Here is a 23,990-nt window from a genome sequence, read left to right as displayed (position 1 = left end):
AGAGATATAAAACAATACACTCTAGGTTCCTCTCATAGAGATACAAAACAATACACTCTACGTTCCTCTCATAGAGATATAAAACAATACACTCTAGGTTCCTCTCATAGAGATACAAAACAATACACTCTAGGTTCCTCTCATAGAGATATAAAACAATACACTCTAGGTTCCTCTCATAGAGATACAAAACAATACACTCTAGGTTCCACTCATAGAGATACAAAACAATACACTCTAGGTTCCTCTCATAGAGATATAAAACAATACACTCTAGGTTCCTCTCATAGAGATATAAAACAATACACTCTAGGTTCCTCTCATAGAGATATGAAACAATACACTCTAGGTTCCACTCATAGAGATATAAAACAATACACTCTAGGTTCCTCTCATAGAGATATAAAACAATACACTAGGTTCCTCATAGAGATATAAAACAATACACTCTAGGTTCCTCTCATAGAGATATAAAACAATACACTCTAGGTTCCTCTCATAGAGATATAAAACAATACACTCTAGGTTCCTCTCATAGAGATATGAAACAATTCACTCTAGGTTCCACTCATAGAGATACAAAACAATACACTCTAGGTTCCTCATAGAGATATAAAACAATACACTCTAGGTTCCTCTCATAGAGATATGAAACAATTCACTCTAGGTTCCACTCATAGAGATATAAAACAATACACTCTAGGTTCCTCATAGAGATATAAAACAATACACTCTAGGTTCCACTCATAGAGATACAAAACAATACACTCTAGGTTCCTCTCATAGAGATATGAAACAATACACTCTAGGTTCCTCTCATAGAGATATAAAACAATACACTCTAGGTTCCTCTCATAGAGATATAAAACAATACACTCTAGGTTCCACTCATAGAGATATAAAACAATACATTCTAGGTTCCTCTCATAGAGATACAAAACAATACACTCTAGGTTCCTCATAGAGATATAAAACAATACACTCTAGGTTCCTCTCATAGAGATATAAAACAATACACTCTAGGTTCCACTCATAGAGATACAAAACAATACACTCTACGTTCCTCTCATAGAGATATAAAACAATACACTCTAGGTTCCTCTCATAGACATAAAAAACTATGCATTTGATCGAACACTTTTCGATTTAATTTTGTTGATCAGGAAAAACCCGAATGTGGTGGACAGTAGGACCACGCGGATGCTGATAGAAGTGGCAGAGCTGCACAGGAAGCACCTGGGAGGACAGCTGCTGTTTGGCCCTGACGGCCTGCTGCACATCGTCCTGGGAGACGGCATGATCACCCTGGACGACATGGAGGAGATGGACGGCCTCAGGTGAGACCCAGGGGTCAGGGGGTCAAAGGTCAAGGGCAATGTGTAGGCTTTTGGGGATTAGTCTGTGGGGATCATTCTGTCAGAATCTTTAGTATGTGTATCTTTCTATGGCCATGTTTCTATGGGTATCTTTCTATGGCCATCTTTCTATGGCCATCTTTTCTATGGGTATCTTTCTATGACCATCTTTCTATGGGTATCTTTCTATGGCCATCTTTCTATGGCCATCTTTCTATGGGAATCTTTCTATGGGTATCTTTCTATGAGTATCTTTCAATGGCCATCTTTCTATTCACATCTTTCTATGGGAATCTTTCTATGGCCATCTTTCTATGGCCATCTTTCTATGGGAATCTTTCTATGGGTATCTTTCTATGAGTATCTTTCAATGGCCATCTTTCTATTCACATCTTTCTATGGATATCTTTCTATGGCCATCTTTCTATGTGCGTCTTTCTATGTGCGTCTTTCTATGGGAATCTTTCTATGGCCATCTTTCTATGTGCGTATTTCTATGGGCATCTTTCTATGGCCATCTTTCTATGGGCATCTTTCGATGGCCATCATTCTATGGGTATCTGTCTATGGGAATCTTTCTATGGACATCTTTCTGCTAGTATTTTTTAGGCCACTGTAGGCAATTTCCCAAAAACTTAAAGGATAGTAAGTCTTCTAACATTTGGCAAGATGAAACAATATGGCAGCAGTAAACCAAGACAGTAGCTACAGTTTTTCCACCTGCACCACTTTCCTCCCACCTAACCAGTTGTCCTTTCTTGTGTGTGCTGTCTGCAGTGATTTCACAGGGTCTGTGTTGAGGGTGGACGTGGACACAGACTGCTGCACGGCTCCCTACTCCATACCCAGGAACAACCCCTACTTCAACAGCACCAACCAGCCACCAGAAATCTTTGCCCACGGACTGCATGACCCAGGCAGGTGAGTGAAATGCTCCATGGCCATACCTGATACCTGTACCCACCCAGAGAATCCCCCCCAATACTTCACATACCTGATACCTGTACCCACCCAGAGAATCCCCCAATACTTCACATACCTGATACCTGTACCCACCCAGAGAATCCCCCCAATACTTCACATACCTGATACCTGTACCCAGCCAGAGAATCCCCCCAATACTTCACATACCTGATACCTGTACCCACCCAGAGAATCCCCCCAATACTTCACATACCTGATACCTGTACCCAGCCAGAGAATCCCCCCAATACTTCACATACCTGATACCTGTACCCACCCAGAGAATCCCCCCAATACTTCACATACCTGATACCTGTACCCAGCCAGAGAATCCCCCCCAATACTTCACATACCTGATACCTGTACCCACCCAGAGAATCCCCCCAATACTTCACATACCTGATACATGTACCCAGCCAGAGAATCCCCCCAATACTTCACATACCTGATACCTGTACCCACCCAGAGAATCCCCCCAATACTTCACATACCTGATACCTGTACCCACCCAGAGAATACCACCAATACTTTACATACCTGATACCTGTACCCAGCCAGAGAATCCCCCAATACATCACTATGGTGTGTGTGTATCTTCTCATATATTAATATTTGTATATAGTATGTTGTTTTTAATTGTGAGTGACAGTTAATTGTGAGTGACTGTTGCACCTATTCCTTTGTAGTGTGTATCTTCTCAACCATGGGCATGATCAGATCACTCCGTGTGTTACTGCCTCGGTTGTTCTGTGTCTTCACATGGTAAAAGGTTGATCATGGATTGACTGTACTAGGCTATGAGCTTCATTAGAACGTGTTCATCAATCTTACTGAGTTGTAGCTGTGTGTGTGTGAGATATGCAGCTATTGATTTACAGTACCCCCGTTGCCTGCCACCGTTTTATCATGTGGCACGACCACCCCAAGGTGATCGTTGATACTCAGGGAGTGACGCATCATCGCAGATGGACAGTGCCATGACGTTCCAATGTTTTTCCCACTTATCCGTTCATTCCTGCCTTTCCCCAGGTGTGCCGTGGACCGGCATCATACGGATAACAACGGGAGTCTGTTGATCCTGTGCACGGACGCCAGCGGTAGGAACGCGTCAGCAGGGAGAATACTGGCGATCACTAAGGGGAAAGACTACGGTGAGTTCCTTCTTCTAATGGTTTTCCCTAACAACACTGAGGATGTGTCCCAAATGGCACCCTATTCCCTATATAGTGCACTACTTCTGAGCAGAGTGCATGAGCCCTGGTTATAAGTAGTGCACTTTATAGTAGACAGGCTGCCATTTGGGACCTTTAGGAGCCTCAGAGTGCCCTTTAGGAGTCTGTCTGGAATACATCAATGGGACATTAATGTTGCTTGTTATGAAAATAGCTCTGTCTGCCTTACAGTCTCATTTCATGTCCTCTCTCACCTTGGGAAAGTGTGGAAGAATCTGATGGAATTCCTCACAAATGACCTTTTTGGATAACCTTTCATTTTACTGTGTGTTCTGCACGAGAAAAACGATGTCTGTTTTCTTGGAATACAACTGGATTCTTTCTTATTGTGAGAATGCGGTATTTGGTCAGCCTCCAACTTGTTCAGTACACAGTGTATCTGAGTTTTTATTTAAAGTATCAGAAGTTATTGTGATCCACAAACGATTCGTCCTCGCATATCGTTGCCAGGGGAATGTGAGTTTGTGTCCATGAATATGATTTATAGTTGTCAGCCATGATGAATATCTTGATGATGGGTTAGTATAGTTGAAAGCACTCTAAACAGAGCCATGAGGACCTGGGGTTCATATTCTCCTTGGTGCACGTCAAAAGAGCATAATCGACACCAGAACACTCTTTCTAACACAATGAAGAAATTAGTGCTTTTGTTTGGTTTGAATCATGTAGAGCTGTTTGTTTGATTCTAATAACCACACAATGAGTGCTATTTCAGCCACCCGCAAAACAACCCCCCCTAACCCCCTCCCCCCCAGCCCCTCAGCCTAGTTTAAAGCCCCCACCCATTCCATTGGCCACCTCTCACCCAGGACGACCACTGATTAGGCCAAATTACCCCAGATCCCGGCCCCGATTATACTATTGCCATGATGGAGGTGGAGTTCATTACCTATCTGATTACACCCTAATAGGAGCGAGAACTCCTCACATCATAATGTCCATTATTCCCATAATGACTACATAATGATTTACATTCATGTTGTCCCAAAAATACACTAAAACTCCATCATCAACCTCCTGCGCTATTTAGTACAACCATCACTTAATTTGTTCAGTTTCAACGTTAATGAAGAGGTATGGTGGCGGTTAAAGTCCTATATCGACATTACATTTTAATCCAGTTTAGCAAAGTTGTTTTTAACAAGGCAAGGCCTCAGTCACAGTAATTGAAAGCACCCTCCACTACGTACTAATGGACTCGTGACAGATGGCAGTAAACATGGATATCCTTTTCTCTTCCTACACCAACAGAGAAAACAGGACTCATTAGAGTGGGCATAAATCACACCCAGGTCTCAGGGAGTCACAGTCATTAGGCTAGGGTCTGACCATGGCAGCTCCAGGTCTCAGGGAGCCACAGTCATTAGGCTAGGGTCTGACCATGGCAGCTCCAGGTCTCAGGGAGTCACAGTCATTAGGCTAGGGTCTGACCATGGCAGCTCCAGGTCTCAGGGAGCCACAGTCATTAGGCTAGGGTCTGACCATGGCAGCTCCAGGTCTCAGGGAGTCACAGTCATTAGGCTAGGGTCTGACCATGGCAGCTCCAGGTCTCAGGGAGTCACAGTCATTAGGCTAGGGTCTGACCATGGCAGCTCCAGGTCTCAGGGAGCCACAGTCATTAGGCTAGGGTCTGACCATGGCAGCTCCAGGTCTCAGGGAGTCACAGTCATTAGGCTAGGGTCTGACCATGGCAGCTCCAGGTCTCAGGGAGCCACAGTCATTAGGCTAGGGTCTGACCATGGCAGCTCCAGGTCTCAGGGAGTCACAGTCATTAGGCTAGGGTCTGACCATGGCAGCTCCAGGTCTCAGGGAGTCACAGTCATTAGGCTAGGGTCTGACCATGGCAGCTCCAGGTCTCAGGGAGTCACAGTCATTAGGCTAGGGTCTGACCATGGCAGCTCCAGGTCTCAGGGAGTCACAGTCATTAGGCTAGGGTCTGACCATGGCAGCTCCAGGTCTCAGGGAGTCACAGTCATTAGGCTAGGGTCTGACCATGGCAGCTCCAGGTCTCAGGGAGTCACAGTCATTAAGCTAGGGTCTGACCATGGCAGCTCCAGGTCTCAGGGAGTCACAGTCATTAGGCTAGGGTCTGACCATGGCAGCTCCAGGTCTCAGGGAGTCACAGTCATTAGGCTAGGGTCTGACCATGGCAGCTCCAGGTCTCAGGGAGTCACAGTCATTAGGCTAGGGTCTGACCATGGCAGCTCCAGGTCTCAGGGAGTCACAGTCATTAGGCTAGGGTCTGACCATGGCAGCTCCAGGTCTCAGGGAGTCACAGTCATTAGGCTAGGGTCTGACCATGGCAGCTCCAGGTGCAGAGTGAAGGTATGGTACCATGTTTGCCACCACAGAGAATACTATTGTACACTCTTAGCTAAAAAGGTGCTATCTAGAACCAAAAAGGGTTCTTCGGCTGTCCTCATAGGAGCACCCTTTGTAGAACCTAAAGAAGGGGTTCTACCTGGAATCGAAAAGGGTTCTTCTAAGGGGACAGCCACAGAACACTTTTGGAACCTTTTTTTCTAAGAGTGTAGGGAATAAACAGAGTGAAACTCCCTGCATATTATATGAGTGTAATATCTAAGATGTAGCTAGTCATATTTTGGTCAAGCTGTCAAATGACAGCTATCTTAGGCTGAAAATAATAACTTTTGACAAATGCTATATGTTCCAAAAAGTACATTCTTTGGGAGGGATACACAAATTGACTTAAAATACCACAATCATTCTGCATTCGATTTTTGGAGCTTGTAGAGATCTAACTCTGTCTAAGTGTCATATGGCACTATATACTGTGTATAGTGCACTATATGTATAGTGCACTACTTTTGACCAGAGCTCTATGGGCCTTGGTTAAAGAATAGTGCACTTTAAAGACAATAGGGTGCAATTTGGGACACAGTCTCTGTAATTACACTGATCTGAGGCCTGTGTATCTATATTTATGTAGAGAACGAGGCATCCATCTTAATGATACTGATCGGAGGCCTGTACCTGTGTGTTTCTGTGGAGAACGAGGCGTCCATCTTAATGATACTGATCTGAGGCCTGTGTATCTGTGTGTTTCTGTAGAGAAAGAGGCGTCCATCTTAATGATACTGATCTGAGGCCTGTGTATCTGTGTGTTTCTGTAGAGAACGAGGCGTCCATCTTTGACCTGGCGACCAGTGGAGGAGCAGCACCTGTGGGAGGGTTCATCTACAGAGGCTGTCAGTCCAGAAGGCTCTACGGGAGCTATGTGTTCGGAGACAAGAACGGGTAAGTTTATAAGTTCTAAATATTATAACAGGGTTTTTATTTATCGTCAAATGATCTAGATTAAATGTGTAGCTAGTTTGAATCAAACGTAATTGTTTTCTCATTTGGAACATTCTACAACGGTTCTAGTGTTCATTGACTTTGAATTGAACAAACACAAACAGCTGTGTTCAGTAACCCGACTTTGCTATGGTGAACGTAACTCTGAGGTAAACACCATGCCAATTGACGTCCATCCCCTGATTCTGTCCATGGTCACCGTGCCAACATAAACCCAGTGTTCCATCCACGTTGGGGGGAAAACATTACTATCACATTACTGACACTACTACTGCTCAGGCTCATTCACTGTAAATGGAGACGTGATTTCCTGCTCCGGTTGGTTGGTCCGTTTGGCTACGGCCTCGTGTTGTTCACACGTCTCATTGGTTGATAATTAATCTTCCTCTCTTGCTGAAGTCAAACCTCGCCTCTTGAATAAACAAAGGAAATAAAGACGCTGAAGGAAGTACGCTATTGAGACATCATGGCAATGTGTTTGGAAAAATGACTCGCAGCTACTTAGTCTCATTTCAGTTTATGAGGGGCACGTTGTTGTGAAAGGGCGAGGAGGATTTTGGCATCATGTTTATTTGGAAACCAAAAGACTTCATGCACACTAAGGAACTGAAACACAAGACTGTTGTGCTGTGACCTGGAAGGAAACAATGTGCCGTTTTTTCTGACCCCTGACCTGTGCTTAATGCTCGCATGACTGTAACAGTGTGCTGATGTTGCTCTGTGTTTATTTGTGTGCGCGTGTGTGTGCGTGCGTATGTGTGCGTTTCAGGAACCTGCGGATCCTCCAGAAGGGCTCAGCGGCGGCGAGGGACCAGTGGCAGGAGAAAGCTCTGTGTCTGGGGACCAGCAGCTCCTGTGGCTCCACTCTGGTGGGACATATCCTGGGCTTCGGAGAGGACCAACTAGGTCAGTAGAACCAGCACCAAGGCTGTTTCCCAAATGGCACCCTATTCCCAATATAGTGCAGTACTTTTTGACCAGAGCACTATGGGCCCTTGTTGAAAGTAGTGCACTAAATAGGGAATGGGGTGCCATTTGGGATCCAGTCCAACTCTCTCTAGTCTAAAGACTGGCCCCTACATGTATAGCCACATTATTATATGTCAATTTCTGTGTCTTTCTGGGTCTCTCTCTCTCTCTCTACATCTGAGCTGATGTTATGAGTGAAAGCTTTTGTCAACAAAGGGTCTGGATGCAGAAGATAGATTGCAGAGTGTCAAGCCATCCTGAAATCCGTGTTTACACCCAATGACAGATGTCAAAACTGTGGAAAACTCTAGTTCAGAATCATTGGGGCATTGTATATGGAACAATGGTACATGTATTTACATAGTACATCCCTGGAGTGCGATGTCAATGTTCAACATGTTTCCACTCGGTTGGGTTTAGAAACAAGACTTCTCCAATTGAGTTTCCGAGATTAGGAAGTGAGGGGAAAAACGTCCGCGGAGTCTCAAATTCAAGCCGTTATTCGAGTGATATTCATGATATTGGACCAGAAAACCAACAGAGGTCACACACGCTGTGAGGGGAACTAATACCTTCATCCCTTCCCGCCGTGTCACCTTTCCTCCATGGCACGTTCCAGCGGCAGGATATTAAAGTCTCCCTGCTTCCTGAAGGATTATATGGTCATTTCCATACGATAGCACCAGGCCTCAAAGAGCCTACTGATATGACATGTAGTTGGCCACCTGGTGATGAATGTTTCTGGTCTGTGTTATTGTTTACCAGCCTGCCAGTCACACCATCTTAGGTGAGGTTAGGTTCGCTACATCAACAAACCCACTGAACCCAATTCATTGTATCCCCGTTTGACAAAAGGACTCACTGTGAGCTCATGTTTTGCAGAGAACTAATTATCCATATTGGCATACAGCGGGCACACAGGGTTAACCATGGGACTTGCCAGTATCTTGGCGTGGTGTTAGTTGAAGATTTTTGCTTTTGTTCATGATTTGTAAATGGGGCGGGGGTAGGCGAATGGTGGAGGGCTGTGCTGAGCTGGGCTGGCTTCCCACAACAGGGCCCCATTGACACATGTTTACAATTTGTCCTCTTATGGAGCCGTGTTGTGGGCTTGCTCCTCATTAAATGACTCGCCTGGTTCCAGTCAGGAGTATTCAGTTGTCCCGTGATACTCTGTCTCCCAAGTCCCATGGCAAGTGCAGCGCCGCAGGGATCCTGAGCAGGGCCTCTTCTCTTATTTTCTCTCTGTTTCTCTCTCTCAATTTCAATATCAATTTAACGGGTCTATTGACATGGGAAACATACAGTTGAATTTGGAAGTTTACGTACACTTATGTTGGAGTCATTAAAACTTGTCTTTCAACCACTCCACAAATTTCTTGTTAACAAACTATAGTTTTGTCAAGTCGGTTGGGACATCTACTTTGTGCATGACACAAGTAATTTTTCCAACAATTGTTTACAGACAGATTACTTCACTTATAATTCACTGTATCACAATTCCAGTGGGTCAGAAGTTTACATACACTAAGTTGACTGTGCCTTTAAACAGCTTGGAAAATTCCCGAAAATGATGTCATGGCTTTAGAAGCTTCTGATAGGCTAATTCACTTTATTTGAGTCGATTGGAGGTGTACCTGTGGATGTATTTCAAGACCTACCTTCCAACTCAGTGCCTCTTTGCTTGACATTATGGGAAAATGAAAAGAAATCAGCCAAGACCTCAGAAAAAAAATTGTAGACCTCCACAAGTCTGGTTCATCCTTGGGAGCAATTTCCAAATGCCTGAAGGTACCACGTTCATCTGTACAAACAATAGTACGCAAGTATAAACACCATGGGACCACACAGCCGTCATATCGCTAAGGAAGGAGACACGTTCTGTCTTCTAGAGATGAATGTACTTTGTTGCGAAATGTGCAAATCAATCCCAGAACAACAGCAAAGGACCTTGAGAAGATGCTGGAGTAAACAGGTACAAAAGTATCTATATCCACAGTAAAACAAGTCCTATATCGACATAACCTGAAAGGCTGCTCAGCAAGGAAGAAGCCACTGCTCCAAAACCGGCATAAAAAAGCCAGACTGCGGTTTGCAACTGCACATGGGGACAAAGATCGTAGTTTTTGGAGAAATGTCCTCTGGTCTGATGAAACAAAAATAGAACTGTTTGGCCATAATGACCATTGTTATGTTTGGAGGAAAAAGGGGGAGGCTTGCACGCCGAAGAACACCATCCAAACTGTGAAGCACGGGGGTGGCAGCATCATGTTGTGGGGGTGCTTTGCTGCAGGAGGGACTGGTGCACTTCACAAAATAGATGGCATCATGAGGGAGGAAAATTATGTGGATATATTGAAGCAACATCTCAAGACATCAGTCAGGAAGTTAAAGCTTGGTCGCAAATGGGTCTTCCAAATGGACAATGACCCCAAGCATACTTCCAAAGTTGTGGCAAAATGGCTTAAGGACAACAAAGTCAAGGTATGGGAGTGGCCATCACAAAGACCTGACCTCAATCCTATAGAAAATCTGTGGGCAGAACTGAAAAAGCGTGTGCGAGCAAGGAGGCCTACAATCCTGACTCAGTTACACCAGCTCTGTCAGGAGGAATGGGCCAAAATTCACCCAACTTATTGTGTGAAGCTTGTGGAAGGCTACCTGAAACGTTTGACCCAAGTTAAACAATTTAAAGGCAATGCTACCAAATACTAAACTTCTGACCCACTGGGAATGTGATGAAAGAAATAAAAGCTGAAATAAATCATTCTCTCTACTATTATTCTGACATTTCACATTCTTAAAATAAAGTGGTGATCCTAACTGACCTAAGACAGGGACTTTTTACTCTGATTAAATGTCAGGAATTGTGAAAAACTGAGTTTAAATGTATTTGGCTAAGGTGTATGTAAACTTCCGACTTCAACTGTATGTTAACATTGCCAAAGCAAGTGAACTAGATAATAAACAAAACTGAAATAAACAATACAAATTAACAGTAAATATTACACTCACAAAAGTTCCAAAAGAATAAAGACATTACAAATATCATATTATGTACAAATAGATAAAGTACAAAAGGGAAAATAAATAAACATAGATACACTGCTCAAAAAAATAAAGGGAACACTAAAATAACACATCCTAGATCTGAATGAATGAAATAATCTTATTAAATACTTTTTTCTTTACATAGTTGAATGTGCTGACAACAAAATCACACAAAAATAATCAATGGAAATCCAATTTATCAACCCATGGAGGTCTGGATTTGGAATCACACTCAAAATTAAAGTGGAAAACCACACTACAGGCTGATCCAACTTTGATGTAATGTCCTTAAAACAAGTCAAAATGAGGCTCAGTAGTGTGTGTGGCCTCCACGTGCCTGTATGACCTCCCTACAACGCCTGGGCATGCTCCTGATGAGGTGGCGGATGGTCTCCTGAGGGATCTCCTCCCAGACCTGGACTAAAGCATCCGCCAACTCCTGGACAGTCTGTGGTGCAACGTGGCGTTGGTGGATGGAGCGAGACATGATGTCCCAGATGTGCTCAATTGGATTCAGGTCTGGGGAACGGGCGGGCCAGTCCATAGCATCAATGCCTTCCTCTTGCAGGAACTGCTGACACACTCCAGCCACATGAGGTCTAGCATTGTCTTGCATTAGGAGGAACCCAGGGCCAACCGCACCAGCATATGGTCTCACAAGGGGTCTGAGGATCTCATCTCGGTACCTAATGGCAGTCAGGCTACCTCTGGCGAGCACATGGAGGACTGTGCGGCCCCCCAAAGAAATGCCACCCCACACCATGATTGACCCACTGCCAAACTGGTCATGCTGGAGGATGTTGCAGGCAGCAGAACGTTCTCCACGGCGTCTCCAGACTCTGTCACGTCTGTCACATGTGCTCAGTGTGAACCTGCTTTCATCTGTGAAGAGCACAGGGCGCCAGTGGCGAATTTGCCAATCTTGGTGTTCTCTGGCAAATGCCAAATGTCCTGCACGGTGTTGGGCTGTAAGCACAACCCCCACCTGTGGACGTCCGGCCCTCATACCACCCTCATGGAGTCTGTTTCTGACCGTTTGAGCAGACACATGCACATTTGTGGCCTGCTGGAGGTCATTTTGCAGGGCTCTGGCAGTGCTCCTCCTTGCACAAAGGCGGAGGTAGCGGACCTGCTGCTGGGTTGTTGCCCTCCTACGGCCTCCTCCACGTCTCCTGATGTACTGGCCTGTCTCCTGGTAGCGCCTCCATGCTCTGGACACTATGCTGACAGACACAGCAAACCTTCTTGCCACAGCTCGCATTGATGTGCCATCCTGGATGAGCTGCACTACCTGAGCCACTTGTGTGGGTTGTAGACTCCGTCTCATGCTACCACTAGAGTGAAAGCACCGCCAGCATTCAAAAGTGACCAAAACATCAGCCAGGAAGCATAGGAACTGAGAAGTGGTCTGTGGTCCCCACCTGCAGAACCACTCCTTTATTGGGTGTGTCTTGCTAATTGCCTATAATTTCCACCTGTTGTCTATTCCATTTGCACAACAGCATGTGAAATTTATTGTCAATCAGTGTTGCTTCCTAAATGGACAGTTTGATTTCACAGAAGTGTGATTGACTTGGAGTTACATTGTGTTGTTTAAGTGTTCCCTTTATTTTTTGAGCAGTGTATATGGGTTGTATTTACAATGCTGGTCTTCATAGGTTGCCCTTTTCTTGTGGCAACAGGGTTTCTTAACTGGTTGCCCTATTTCTCTTTCTCTCTCTCTCTCTCTCTCTCTCTCTCTCTCACACACTGTGTCTCTCTGTCTCTCTCTCACTCGCTCTCTCTTCTCTCCATCTTCTCTTCTCTTATTTGCTCTCTCTAGATAGGGCTGATGCCTGGACTACATTTCCCATGTAACCCCTGTTCTCCTCACCCCCAGGTGAAGTGTACATCCTGGCCACCAGTAAAAGCATGGCTCAGTCACACAGTGGGAAGCTCTACAAGCTAGTGGACCCTAAAAGGTAAAGAACACAACTTTCTTTGTGTGTCTGTGGCCTGCACATTTTCCTACACACAGCAGATATAGTGGCAGTGCAGGATCACAACTTCACAGGGAGAGGGAACGTCATACCTCCCTCCCTCCATCCCTTGTTTTCTACACCTCTCCAATACATCACACACACGCATGCACACAGCAGGGCTCTTATCCCCTTAAACAAATCATCACACAACGGCCGGTTCCCCGGCCAACACAAATCTCAGCGTGGTAATTGGAGAGTAAGCATACCGTTTCTAACTCCAGCACTACCAGCGGGCCCTGTTAGAGAGAGAGAGGGAGGATAGGAGAGAAGAAAGAGAGAGAGAGAGAGATCGAGGAGAGAGAGAGAGCGAGCACACGTGGCTCGCTGGGTATTTTCATAGCGTTTGACAGGGCTGCTTATACACTCCTGGAGAGAACGGAGGGCACCTGTCGACGAGTGGTAATGTTTTCCTCATAGTCGTAGGGAGGGATTTGTTACATGTGACTGGAATATCTGAAGGTTTGGGTTTTAATGAAGGGATGCTGTGTCCCAACAATGTGCCCCGCTGCGTCCCAACAATCCAGGTGGCACACAGCTGATAATGTGCTGGAGTTCCTGGTGGTAAATATTACTAGAGGAGATGGGTGCCTGTTAATCATTGTTGTATGCGTGCTAAACATTTTACCATGTGTTTTACTCTATTCAATATTTTCGATAATCATGAATCTTTAACAAATGATGTTTGCGTCAACCCTAGTACATGTGAAAAACATTTCTCCCAGCACACCAGGAGGTACGTACATGGGGTGTATGAAGTCCCCCTCCACCGCAGCCAACATCTGAGACGTGTAGGCCTTAAATGTCACTGATATATAGTCTGAATCATGAGAAATTACATTGAACACAACCAGATCCTCTCACTTTCTAATTCAAACCAATCGCTCTTCAAGCTGTGTCTTTCCACCCTCAGCCACCCAGAAATCATCCAGTCCCCCTTTTCAGCACGCTGGAATGGAGAACTAGAGATCCTCATGTAGGTTTAGGTTCTTCAGCTTAAGTGAAGTTGGCAGGGAGGCATGTGGAGCATCTAAAAACATTTCACTTGGCTTACAGTGGGAGTTAAGTCCAGGAAAGCGACAGAATAATGTTTCCTTAAGTCCATTTCACTTTATTGGAGTGTGTGTGTGCTTGCGTGTGTGGGACAATAGAAACAGATCCCTGGCTAATTATTGCTAAGGTGATGACAGTACCAACCAACTTACAATTAATTACGCCACAGATGTTTCTACGGGCCCCTTGGTGCCCCGCTCAATGTTTTATTTATGTTTTTTGGCATGGACACATTTTTCCAAACAACAATTCTTTCCACCCATATTTTGGGCTTGTTTAGTCTGTATAGTGGCCTGTGTGGTGCTGGGAGTCCGGCTTCTACACACGCACGTGCGCGCACACACACACACACACACACACACTCACTTCGCTATTAGTATCTCGTTACAGGGAGGATGGAGAGGGGGAGGGAAGGGGGCAGCTAATGTTTCTGACCTTGTTGTGTTATCACGTCTGGTGGGCCACCCGTCCTCCTCTACCCCTCCTGGGGTACCTGGCGCCCCCTCACCCTCCTCCTTTACAGAACACTTGTATTTCTGAGCGGCGAGCCTGTGGTGGTCCGGGGGTCCCACAACATCCACCATCCACCCACATGGTGTTTTCATTACATGTATGTTTGGGGAAGAGGAGGGGGACGTTAGGAGGTAGGAGACTGGGGAGGGGAGCGAAAGAGGAAAATCACCTAAACCCCTCTGCAATGTTTTGGGGTAAACACACGTCCCGGCAGCGCGCCGACTTCATTTGTAGGTATTTGTTTGTCAGTCGGGTACCGTCCAATAATAAATAGGCCACCATGCGTCTCAGTAACATCATTATATGTTGTGTCTGTCCCATGTGGACACTGTCGTGGAAATTTTGGACTGAGAGAGATTTCATTTGTAAATATACAACACAGAGGCAGAGTAGGATCATGTGGCATTGTTTACTGGCTCTACTGTGGAAGGAGACAGAGCTGTTTAAAAATACCTTGCGGCCTTGCCCGGGATTCAAACCTAGTCCATATGCATCACACTCACACACACACACACGATATGCCGTCTTCCCCAAGGCTTCAACGGGTTTCAGCTCTGTTTTTCATTTTTCCTTTTCCCCTCTTTCTATAATTAGATCAGTATAATGTCTGATTGAGACATGCAATGCTTCATTGAATATGTCTTATCTCAATTGCCCTGCCACACGCAGTCAGAGGTCCCCATGGGAGAGAGAGAGACTTTTTTATTTATTTCTGGTGCTAACATCCATTTAGAAGCAGAGGAGGAGGAGACTTCATTCCTTGAGAGAGGAGAGACACAAACAAACACAGCCTCCAGGTATTGGGTGGGTTGGTTATGTATGATGTCACTGGCCACATTGTAAAGCTGTACAGTATGTAACTGCCAGGTTGTTTATCGCGTATAAGAATGGAAGGGACAGAGCCACGTTTTATTCAAAACCAAATTATATCCAGTCCTCACGGTTCCGTCTGAAACCTGAATGGGGGGAGAAATCATTTTCGTAGAGAGACAGTTGAAACAGTAAGAACTCCTGCTGATAACGGTAATAAAAAAAAAGTTGTCTTTCCATCTAAACAGGCTTTTATCCAAAGTGGGAGGAAGTGGTTCTCCTGTGTCATAATATACTTTTCACACAGTTTAGGGTTTAGTTGAGTCAGGTGCAGTCCTCTGATTGAATTGTGTTGAGTAAAGAGGTTGAGAAGACCCAGTGGACAGAGAATAGGGGCTCTGGGACCTCCTTTATGAAGTCACTATGGAAGTCACAAATTACAGGAAGTACTGGGGAGAAGCAGCAGGGAGGTGTGTGTGTGTGTGTGTGTGTGTGTGTGTGTGTGTGTGTGTGTGTGTGTCTGTGTGTGTGTGGAACGATAGCTCCCAGCTCCCGATATGCTGTCTTAAAAAGCTTGCTCTTTTATTCAGATGTCCCTCCTAAATCGTGCTGCTGCACTACTGTGGTCCTACCCTTGACAAAGCTGCTCCACTGAATGGCCCTGGCTCCTACAATACACAGTACATTTCTGACACAATTAAAACAAGGGATGAAACCACAAAGAAGCCCCCAAACAATGGAGCCGGATGACAAAACAGCCAAAGGACTCACACTGGGCTGTTTGATTTAGCCATTGTTGGGAGGCACAATGTACACCACGCCAGGGCTTTTTTCTCACATACACCTCATGCCTATCAAGCAAGCCCCAGCACATAGCCCCAACACATTCCTTCCCAAAACCCTCCTCACCAACTCCCAGGCTACCAGCCACCCATCACTATCAAAGCTTTAAGTGAAATAAATCTGATAGTCGCTAGAGTATCCCTCACTAATAGCATCCCCTATATCAATCAGCTGTATGATTTGATCTGGGGTGACTTTTGAGGCGGTGAGATATTATAAAGAGGGCTGTGTTGTGAATAAGAGGGAGTGATCAGGGATCAGCATATGGTCCCTGGCTGATGTCTCCTGTTCTGGAACAAAGGGGGAGGTGGGAAGGGAGGCAGCTGAGCCAAGCAGAGCTCCATACATCCCTCCCCTCCACCACCACCCCGCCTCCCTCCTCCATTCAGCCACTAGGACTACACTTTGAAAAAAAGAAGCTATCTAGAACCTAAAAGGGTTCTTCGGCTGTCCACATTTGAGAACCGTTTGAAGAACGCTGTATGGTTCCAGCTAGAACACAGAGGGTTCTAAATGGAACCTAAAAGGTTCTACATGTAACCAAAAAGGGTTCTACCTGTAACCAAAAAGGGTTATCCTATGGGGACAGCCGAAGAACCCCTTTGGAACCCTTTTTTCTTAGAGTGTTGGGAAGCAGCCAATAATGTATACAAACCCTAGATGGCTGATATTATGTATTGGCCTTTGAGAGGTTTTTGAAGCCATCGGTCGGCCATATTGGCACTCCCCCCAGTTGGAGCAGTCCTCCATAGGAATTAATGGAATTCTACAGTATTTCAATTAAATGTTTTAAGGTCAAAATTACATGTATTGAAGTATTTTTTGTTGTTGTAGCGGGGACAGTAACATTAGTATTAAAAAATATATATACTTTAAGGAAAATGTTTTCATATTTTTTTTTATTTTTATGTTTAGCTCACATAATATAATTTAAGATTATGCATTAAGGTGTCTGTAATAGAATTAAGGTGGCAAAAACGAATGTAGACATTATTAAATGCATTTCTAAAGCTTCCCCCAAAAAATTACAACGTGAGGGAGTGCCAAGATGGAGGCTCAGGGGGCTTCAAAACAGCGCCCCCTATCAGTCATCTAGTGTATATATAAATCATTGGGACCAGCCCCGTGGACACTCAAACTAATAAGCAGCCCTCCTTTAATTTATCAGTCTTCATCAGTCTGTGTTTTATGCAAGTGTTCTCGCCGAGTTTATACATTCCCACAGTGCCTGTTGACCCAGCTGCCTTTGTCAAGTGGCGCTCCGGCAGGTGTTGTTTTCACCCGGGACCATGGCCACCCATGGCACTAATACAAACTGATGAGGGGCAATAGCCGTGGCTGACCCCTGCCCGCCTGACACTATTAACAGTGTTGTACCCCAATCCTCCAGGGACTAGCTGTCCCCCTTTTCTCTCTCTCTCACCCTGGTCTCTTTCTCCCAACTCCATCACTCTCCCACCCTCTCTCTTTCTGTCCCTCCTTCTCTCAGTTTTAACTACGTGCAGCCTGTCACAACAAAGGCCCAGAGTGTGGATGAGAAAAGGCACAGGGTTGGGTGGGTGCTGAGGGGAGCGGAGCATGGGAATCGCCCCCCCCCCCACCCCTCCACCCCGTAGAGACCCCCTCTAGGCTCTGGTACTGCCCCGAGACTGCCATCAGTCAATGTGGCTGTCAGAACAACACTCTCCCAGCCACGGTGTCCGACGCCCCACTCACATACCCCCAGAACCCTGACCAGGACCCCCTAACTCACTCACTCACTCACTCACTCACTCACTCACTCACTCACTCACTCACTCACTCACTCACTCACTCACTCACTCACTCACTCACTCACTCACTCACTCACTCACTCACTCACTCACACAACACAGGCCAGGAGCCCCTCCTTTGAGCACTAACCAACCACAGTCAGTAAGTCAGTTCATTCACAACCAGACCACAATATCACATTCATTTGTGGCTCCTGTCTGTCCATTGGTCATTAGATCGCTATAGCATTATTTCTCTATCGCATTATCTCTCCCCAGCATTATCTCTCTACAGCATTAGAGCTATCCAACATGATCTCTATACAGCATTATCTCTCTGCAGCATTATCTCACTACGTCATTCTATTCTGTCCAGGATTATCTCACTCTAGCATTAGATGTCTCTACAGCATTATCTCTACAGCATTATCTCTCAGCGTTATTTATCTACAGCATTAGGTCTCTACAGCGCCCAGAGAGTCCGGCAGGCAGAGAGTCCGGCAGGCAGAGAGTCTGGCCGGCAGAGAGTCCAGCATCATTATCATCATAACAGACTCTACACACATGCACTGACCACTCCACAGCACTCCCACCAGGCTCTCTGTTTTCCATACCACTATCACTGGGTGTGTATGTGAATGTGTGAGTGCCTGATGGATATGTCAATACACTGCCTGGCTGAGGCATGTCTTGCCTCATTAGTCGATGCTGTTTGGCCCCATCCACACACACAGAAACACACACAAGCTAACAGGCAATTCACATTTGAATTCCATCACGTAGAACGCTGCTATATTATTTCCAGGTTTTTGAGCCCGGGCTGGAGCGTGATATGAAATGATCATACTCTAAGCCTCCTTTGGGCCAGAGCGTGTGTTCAATGTTTGTCTTGTTATGAGATGATCACAATATGTCTGTTTAGCATGCTGCCTGTTGGCAGTGTGGTTGGATATGCTTGCGGGTGTGTGCTGCATCTCTGTGTGTGTGTGTGTGTGTGTGTGTGTGTGTGTGTGTGTGTGTGTGTGTGTGTGTGGGGGGGGGGGGGGGGGGTGTTTATGAGTCTCCTGTCATGCTGAATTACAGCAGCGAATGGCTGTTCCCGGTGGCCTAGAGACACACACACACACACACACACACACACACACACACACACACACACACACACACACACACACACACACACACACACACACACACACACACACACACACACACACAATGTCCTCAGTGGAAATAAAACCCTGGTCCAGCCATTCAGTCAGTCCACCATTCTCTCAAACTCTGATGCTCCAAATGAATTATTATGCTCAAAAACTCATTAACAACATTCCCGAAACGGAATATTCCAGAAAGAACCCTGTCACACACAGAGTCTCTCCGTACTCAAACATTAATTCATTCTCCCTCCATGATTCCTTTCCATCACATCAATGTTATGTAAAGGCACATTCTGGTGGAGCCGTTTCCTCTTCCCTGTTGTGCATGGCTAAGTGTTCTGCTGCTATGGCACCACTGCAGCTGCCTCTATTGTGTGTGTGTGTGTGTGTGTGTGTGGTGTGTGAAAGAAAGGCCACATATCCGTATGTAATGCCTCAGAACAGTGTGCATGAGCCTTTAGAGTGTGTGACCATTGCCCTCCCTGTGTGGCCCCTGCAGGCCCGCGGTCCCTAAGGAGTGTCAGAGACAGGTGGAGGCCCCGGAGCTGCTGGGAACGGCCTGTTCACGGCAGTGTAAGAACGGACACTGTACCCCCACCGGGAAGTGTTGCTGCAGCACCGGCTGGGAGGGACCCTTCTGCAGAGTGGGTGAGTCAGAGAAAAGTGCTGTTTGACGTGTTCAACCATAACCTAGGATATTAGTATAACATTACATAATATCCCTCTGCAGAGTAGCTGAGACCTACTGTATAACAAGAGATACACAATAATGTGAAGAATTCTACTGTATATCTTGAGTAATGTTGATATGTATCAAATAGACTACTATGGATCCATAGTGGACCCACATAAAGTGTTTATGAATGTTTTGTTATCGCTTGTCAAGATATCCTCTCTGTCTCTCTCTCTCTCACAGCTAAATGCGAGCCGGCCTGTCGTAACGGAGGCGTGTGTGTTGAGCCCCACAACTGCCTGTGTAAGAGCGGCTACTCGGGCGCCCAGTGTGAGAAGGGCGAGCGGGGCATGCCTAGCGACCAGGAGAAGGACGGCATCCTGGACCACATCATAGACATGACCTCGTACCTGCTGAACCTCACTAGCTACATGGTATAGGGGCACGGGGAGGGGGTCCACTCCCACCGCACCCCCCCTTCCCCCGGGCCCCCTTACTCAACCACCGGAGAAGCCCAAGCAGAACCTCCCTCCTCCGTGATTCACCCCTGAGACACACCCCCCTGTCTGGACGTACCCTGTCCCCGTCAACACCCAGACTCTGGTCATCTTCCTGCCCATAAGCTCCGGTAGGCTACGTACACCAGGCATCCAGGCCAAGCATCCCTCCAGAGACCATCACACAGACAGACACAGCAACGTGATGGTTGAATGCATGGCAATCGTCGTCTATGGTCTAATGGTTGGACCTCCACTGTGGCTACATAAGCTCTTTTATACTCTTCTTCTCCTGGAGAAAGTTCCTCTCCTTCTCTCTCTCCCACTCTGGAAGCCCCATGCAGATGACTTGCTATTAGCACTGCACCCCTGCTGAGAACAGAGGGAGACCCCCTCGCGTTCTCTCCACACAACAACAAAAAAACAGCGGCCATTTTGACTGAAGCCTTACAGAGAGCGAAGGGGAGTCGGCTGAGCTGAAACACGGCGAGGCGGGCGGAGGCGTGGTGACATAAGTTATCCCCCGGGACTGGAGAGTGGACAGCCGAATACTGAGGGTTAGCTTTGGGTCTGCCTTCACCAACAAAACACAGTCTATATACAGCCTTTAAATGAACATGCCAATCTCTTCAGCATCAGCAATGCAATAATACTGACACTGACTGAAGAGTTTCTGATAATCTTACTGTGCCGTGTATAGAGCCCCATACAGAGTCCTGTACTATATTGTCTAAAGGCACTAATATGAACGACCAATAGACCAATGTCACAGTAATAATAATGATTATTGTTATTTTGACCCACTGTTTTCTCCGGGTGATGTTTTGTGGGCACATCTTCATAGAAAAAGATACGTTATGATACTTCATGATACAGCGGTATAGATTTGTTGTTCATCGCTCACTTGACATGCTGCCAATGTACAGAATGGATCCATAGCTGAAGAATGAGTGTCTTTGGACACAACAGGTATCTATAGATCTATAGAGTTTACATGCCTGTGTCCCAAATGGCACCCTATTCCCCGTATAGTGCACTACCTTTGACCAGAGCCCTATGGGCCCACGTCAAAAATAGTGAGCTACATACGGAACAAGGGTGCCATTAGGGACAGTACCTATGACATTGTTAGGATAGAGCTCGTAGCTTTGCACTCCCAATGTCAACGCCAGTTTCATACATTTGAAATGGAGTCATCAACTCCACGCACTGTAATGTAATGATTTTTTGTGTTTCACAATCAAGGGCAGACGATTATGTTGGGACTAGTACAGTGTCATACAGCAGTGACATTGTCGCACACTAACACAGTGGCACGCAGCAGGTCAAATCTCACTCTTAATCTCTCACACTGAACACACACACACACACACTCGCTACACAACTTCAGTGGGAGGTATAAAGGGACAGAAGCTGATGTATATTTCATACATAAAGAGCTGAACTAAGTACTACTTAGCCTTGCTAAATAATATAGCATTACTATTGTTTTGATAGAGGAGGGTTTATTTTTTTAACTGTGATAATGTATGGGAAGAGGACGGTGTTTGTAGAAAGTGGTTTTGCATTAAGCTTAAAAGAAATCATGTTTTTTTTTGTCTTTTTTTTGCTAACACAAAATGTATGCAGTGTTTTTCCACTGTATTAAAACACACAGCGACACGTGCAGTACAGATCAGCACCGTGTGTTAAAGGCCATGCATGTCTACACCTGAATGGAAGAGTTTGGAACCGATCACTGAGACACAACACAAGGTCTCTCTGTGTTTCCTTCCCGTAGTACGCCTCTGTCTGTGGCATTCAACTGCAGCGTAACGGTCGGTGTTTGGTCTTTGTTTTAGAAATGACCCAAGTTTCGCTAGGCCACCAACTTATTGGAGCCTGTTCACAGTCGGATGAGAAGAGTTCCTCCAGGTAGATCAGATGAAAGATGGTTTCACACCAGACGCTCTACTCTACGCACTGTGAGACGTTCAGATAACACAGATGGAACGATAAAATGTGTCAAGTATGAACCCAGACTTCTTTGATCCACTTTGTGGTGAACTGTGATCCCTTAACAAATGAACAGCATAAAGAAGACTTTGCTCATCTCAAAGCCAGGGATCTAAACCGTCTTCGGCGAGCCAAACGACAATTAAAAAAAGACTCTAATTATGTTGGAGCCCATCGATGTGTTGTCTTTCTTCGGAAGACGGTATAAAACACATCGCATAACGCCACTAATCTACAGGTTGATCAGGATTGGTTCATTTGATATAGTGCCATTGCAAATTCCTTGATACCATATTAATCTTGAGTCTCCTGACAGTAGTTCAGCAACGAGCAAAGCAACCTCTTACATCTTGTGCCAATGTTGTCTTTAAGTGCCTGCCCCCCACACAATTGGAATGTCTTTATTTCTATGATCATATTTTGTTTTGAGTTCCCGTTCTAAGCATGGTTAGAAGTGTTCAGGGTTTTCCAATTCCTCTCACTCACTTTCTCTCTCTCTCTCTCTCTCTCTCTCTCTGTCTCTCTGTCTCTCTCTCTCTCTCTCGCTCTGTCTCTCTCTCGCTCTCTGTTTTGTTTTCTCCTCTGTATCTTCAATGACAGCAGTTGTTGAACCTCTGTCTCGCCAGTGTTCTCTCTGGTCTATAATACGTCAAATGGAACTCATGCTGTAAAGTTGATACTATAATTTTAGCACTTAATGTGAAACCTGCATTTTAGCTGCTGAGACGGCGTGGTGTGAATAAAATAGAGTAACCGTTTTCATTATTTAAGTAGTTATGCAAACAAAGTTATTTAAGTTCTCTACAATTGTTTTTGCCGCTGTATGTGATGATTTTGATCATGTATTGTAAATAAAACCTAGGGCTATCTTTGTTTCTTTTCAGAAATATCTATATGTCTATTAAAGTTTATAGCATGTCTGAAAACCTCGTCACAGTGTCTGTTTGATGATGACGTCTAGGATGACGATGTAGCATTGAGCAGAATTTTTCTTCTTGAATAACAACCCGTTGAAAATAGTCATAGAATCTATGCAGTCTATTTCTATGTGACTAACAATCCTTGATTCAGCAGGAAAGGAAATGATAGGTTGTTGCAGGATGATTACAATGGAGACAGATTGAGGCCTTCTGCCAGGGTGTGGAACAGTGACCTCACCTTAAATGTATCCTCGTAATGTTAGATCTGAGCACACAGAGGTTGTCTACAGGAGCTAGTCTATTTGGCCTTAGATTTCTACATTTCTGAGATTGGCATGTTGAGCCGGACAGTCTTTTACTGTTCTATGAGTGTAAATCAATAGCGTAACATCCTTCCACTATTAGTATTAACAGTGTAAGCAAGTGATGGTTGCTTAGTAAAAGAACACTATCCATTGACATAGGTTGCCCCCTCTGTCTGTTGTGGCCGAGTGCTGGGAAGTGCTTCATTTCATGTACGTCACTGAGCATTTCACTATTATCCTACACCTGTTGTTTACGAAGCATGTGACAAATAACATTTGATTTGACTCAAATTTGACCAAATTTCCACCATCACAGAAGTTTTTTTTCTCTAGCTAGGTAAAGTGTACAGAGGGATATTGAGAAAATGTATGGGGAAAGCCAGCCCAAGGGCCAATGTGGATCATCGACCAAAGTTTTCCCTAAAGTTTACTTGAATTGAAAAGTCTGTTAAGCAAAGCTACTGTTCAGAGAGGGAGGGAGAAAGAGAGAGAAGCCCTGTTTAAATCAAATCAAATTGTATTTGTCACATGCTTTGTAAACAACAGCTGTAGACTAAGAGCTTACTT

The 23,990-nt window shown here is 45.2% G+C and overlaps 1 protein-coding gene across 1 annotated transcript in view; it reads left to right on the top strand.

The window, feature by feature from the left end:
• Window positions 1–23,124, top strand: part of LOC106602344 (hedgehog-interacting protein) — a 47,884-nt gene extending 24,760 nt beyond the window's left edge. The window contains exons 6-13 of the mRNA XM_045716574.2: window positions 1,164–1,337; window positions 2,133–2,276; window positions 3,348–3,469; window positions 6,685–6,808; window positions 7,638–7,774; window positions 12,768–12,849; window positions 19,533–19,681; window positions 19,950–23,124. Of these exons, the coding sequence (XP_045572530.1) occupies window positions 1,164–1,337; window positions 2,133–2,276; window positions 3,348–3,469; window positions 6,685–6,808; window positions 7,638–7,774; window positions 12,768–12,849; window positions 19,533–19,681; window positions 19,950–20,146 (1,129 nt within the window). The 3' untranslated portion in view covers window positions 20,147–23,124. The remainder of the gene's footprint in view (window positions 1–1,163; window positions 1,338–2,132; window positions 2,277–3,347; window positions 3,470–6,684; window positions 6,809–7,637; window positions 7,775–12,767; window positions 12,850–19,532; window positions 19,682–19,949) is intronic.
• Window positions 23,125–23,990: the final 866 nt, after the last annotated feature.

Source organism: Salmo salar, chromosome 04 (assembly GCF_965601325.2).
Source record: "Salmo salar chromosome 04, fSalSal1, whole genome shotgun sequence".
NCBI lineage: Eukaryota > Metazoa > Chordata > Actinopteri > Salmoniformes > Salmonidae > Salmo > Salmo salar.
This window is presented reverse-complemented; position numbering and strand designations above follow the sequence as displayed.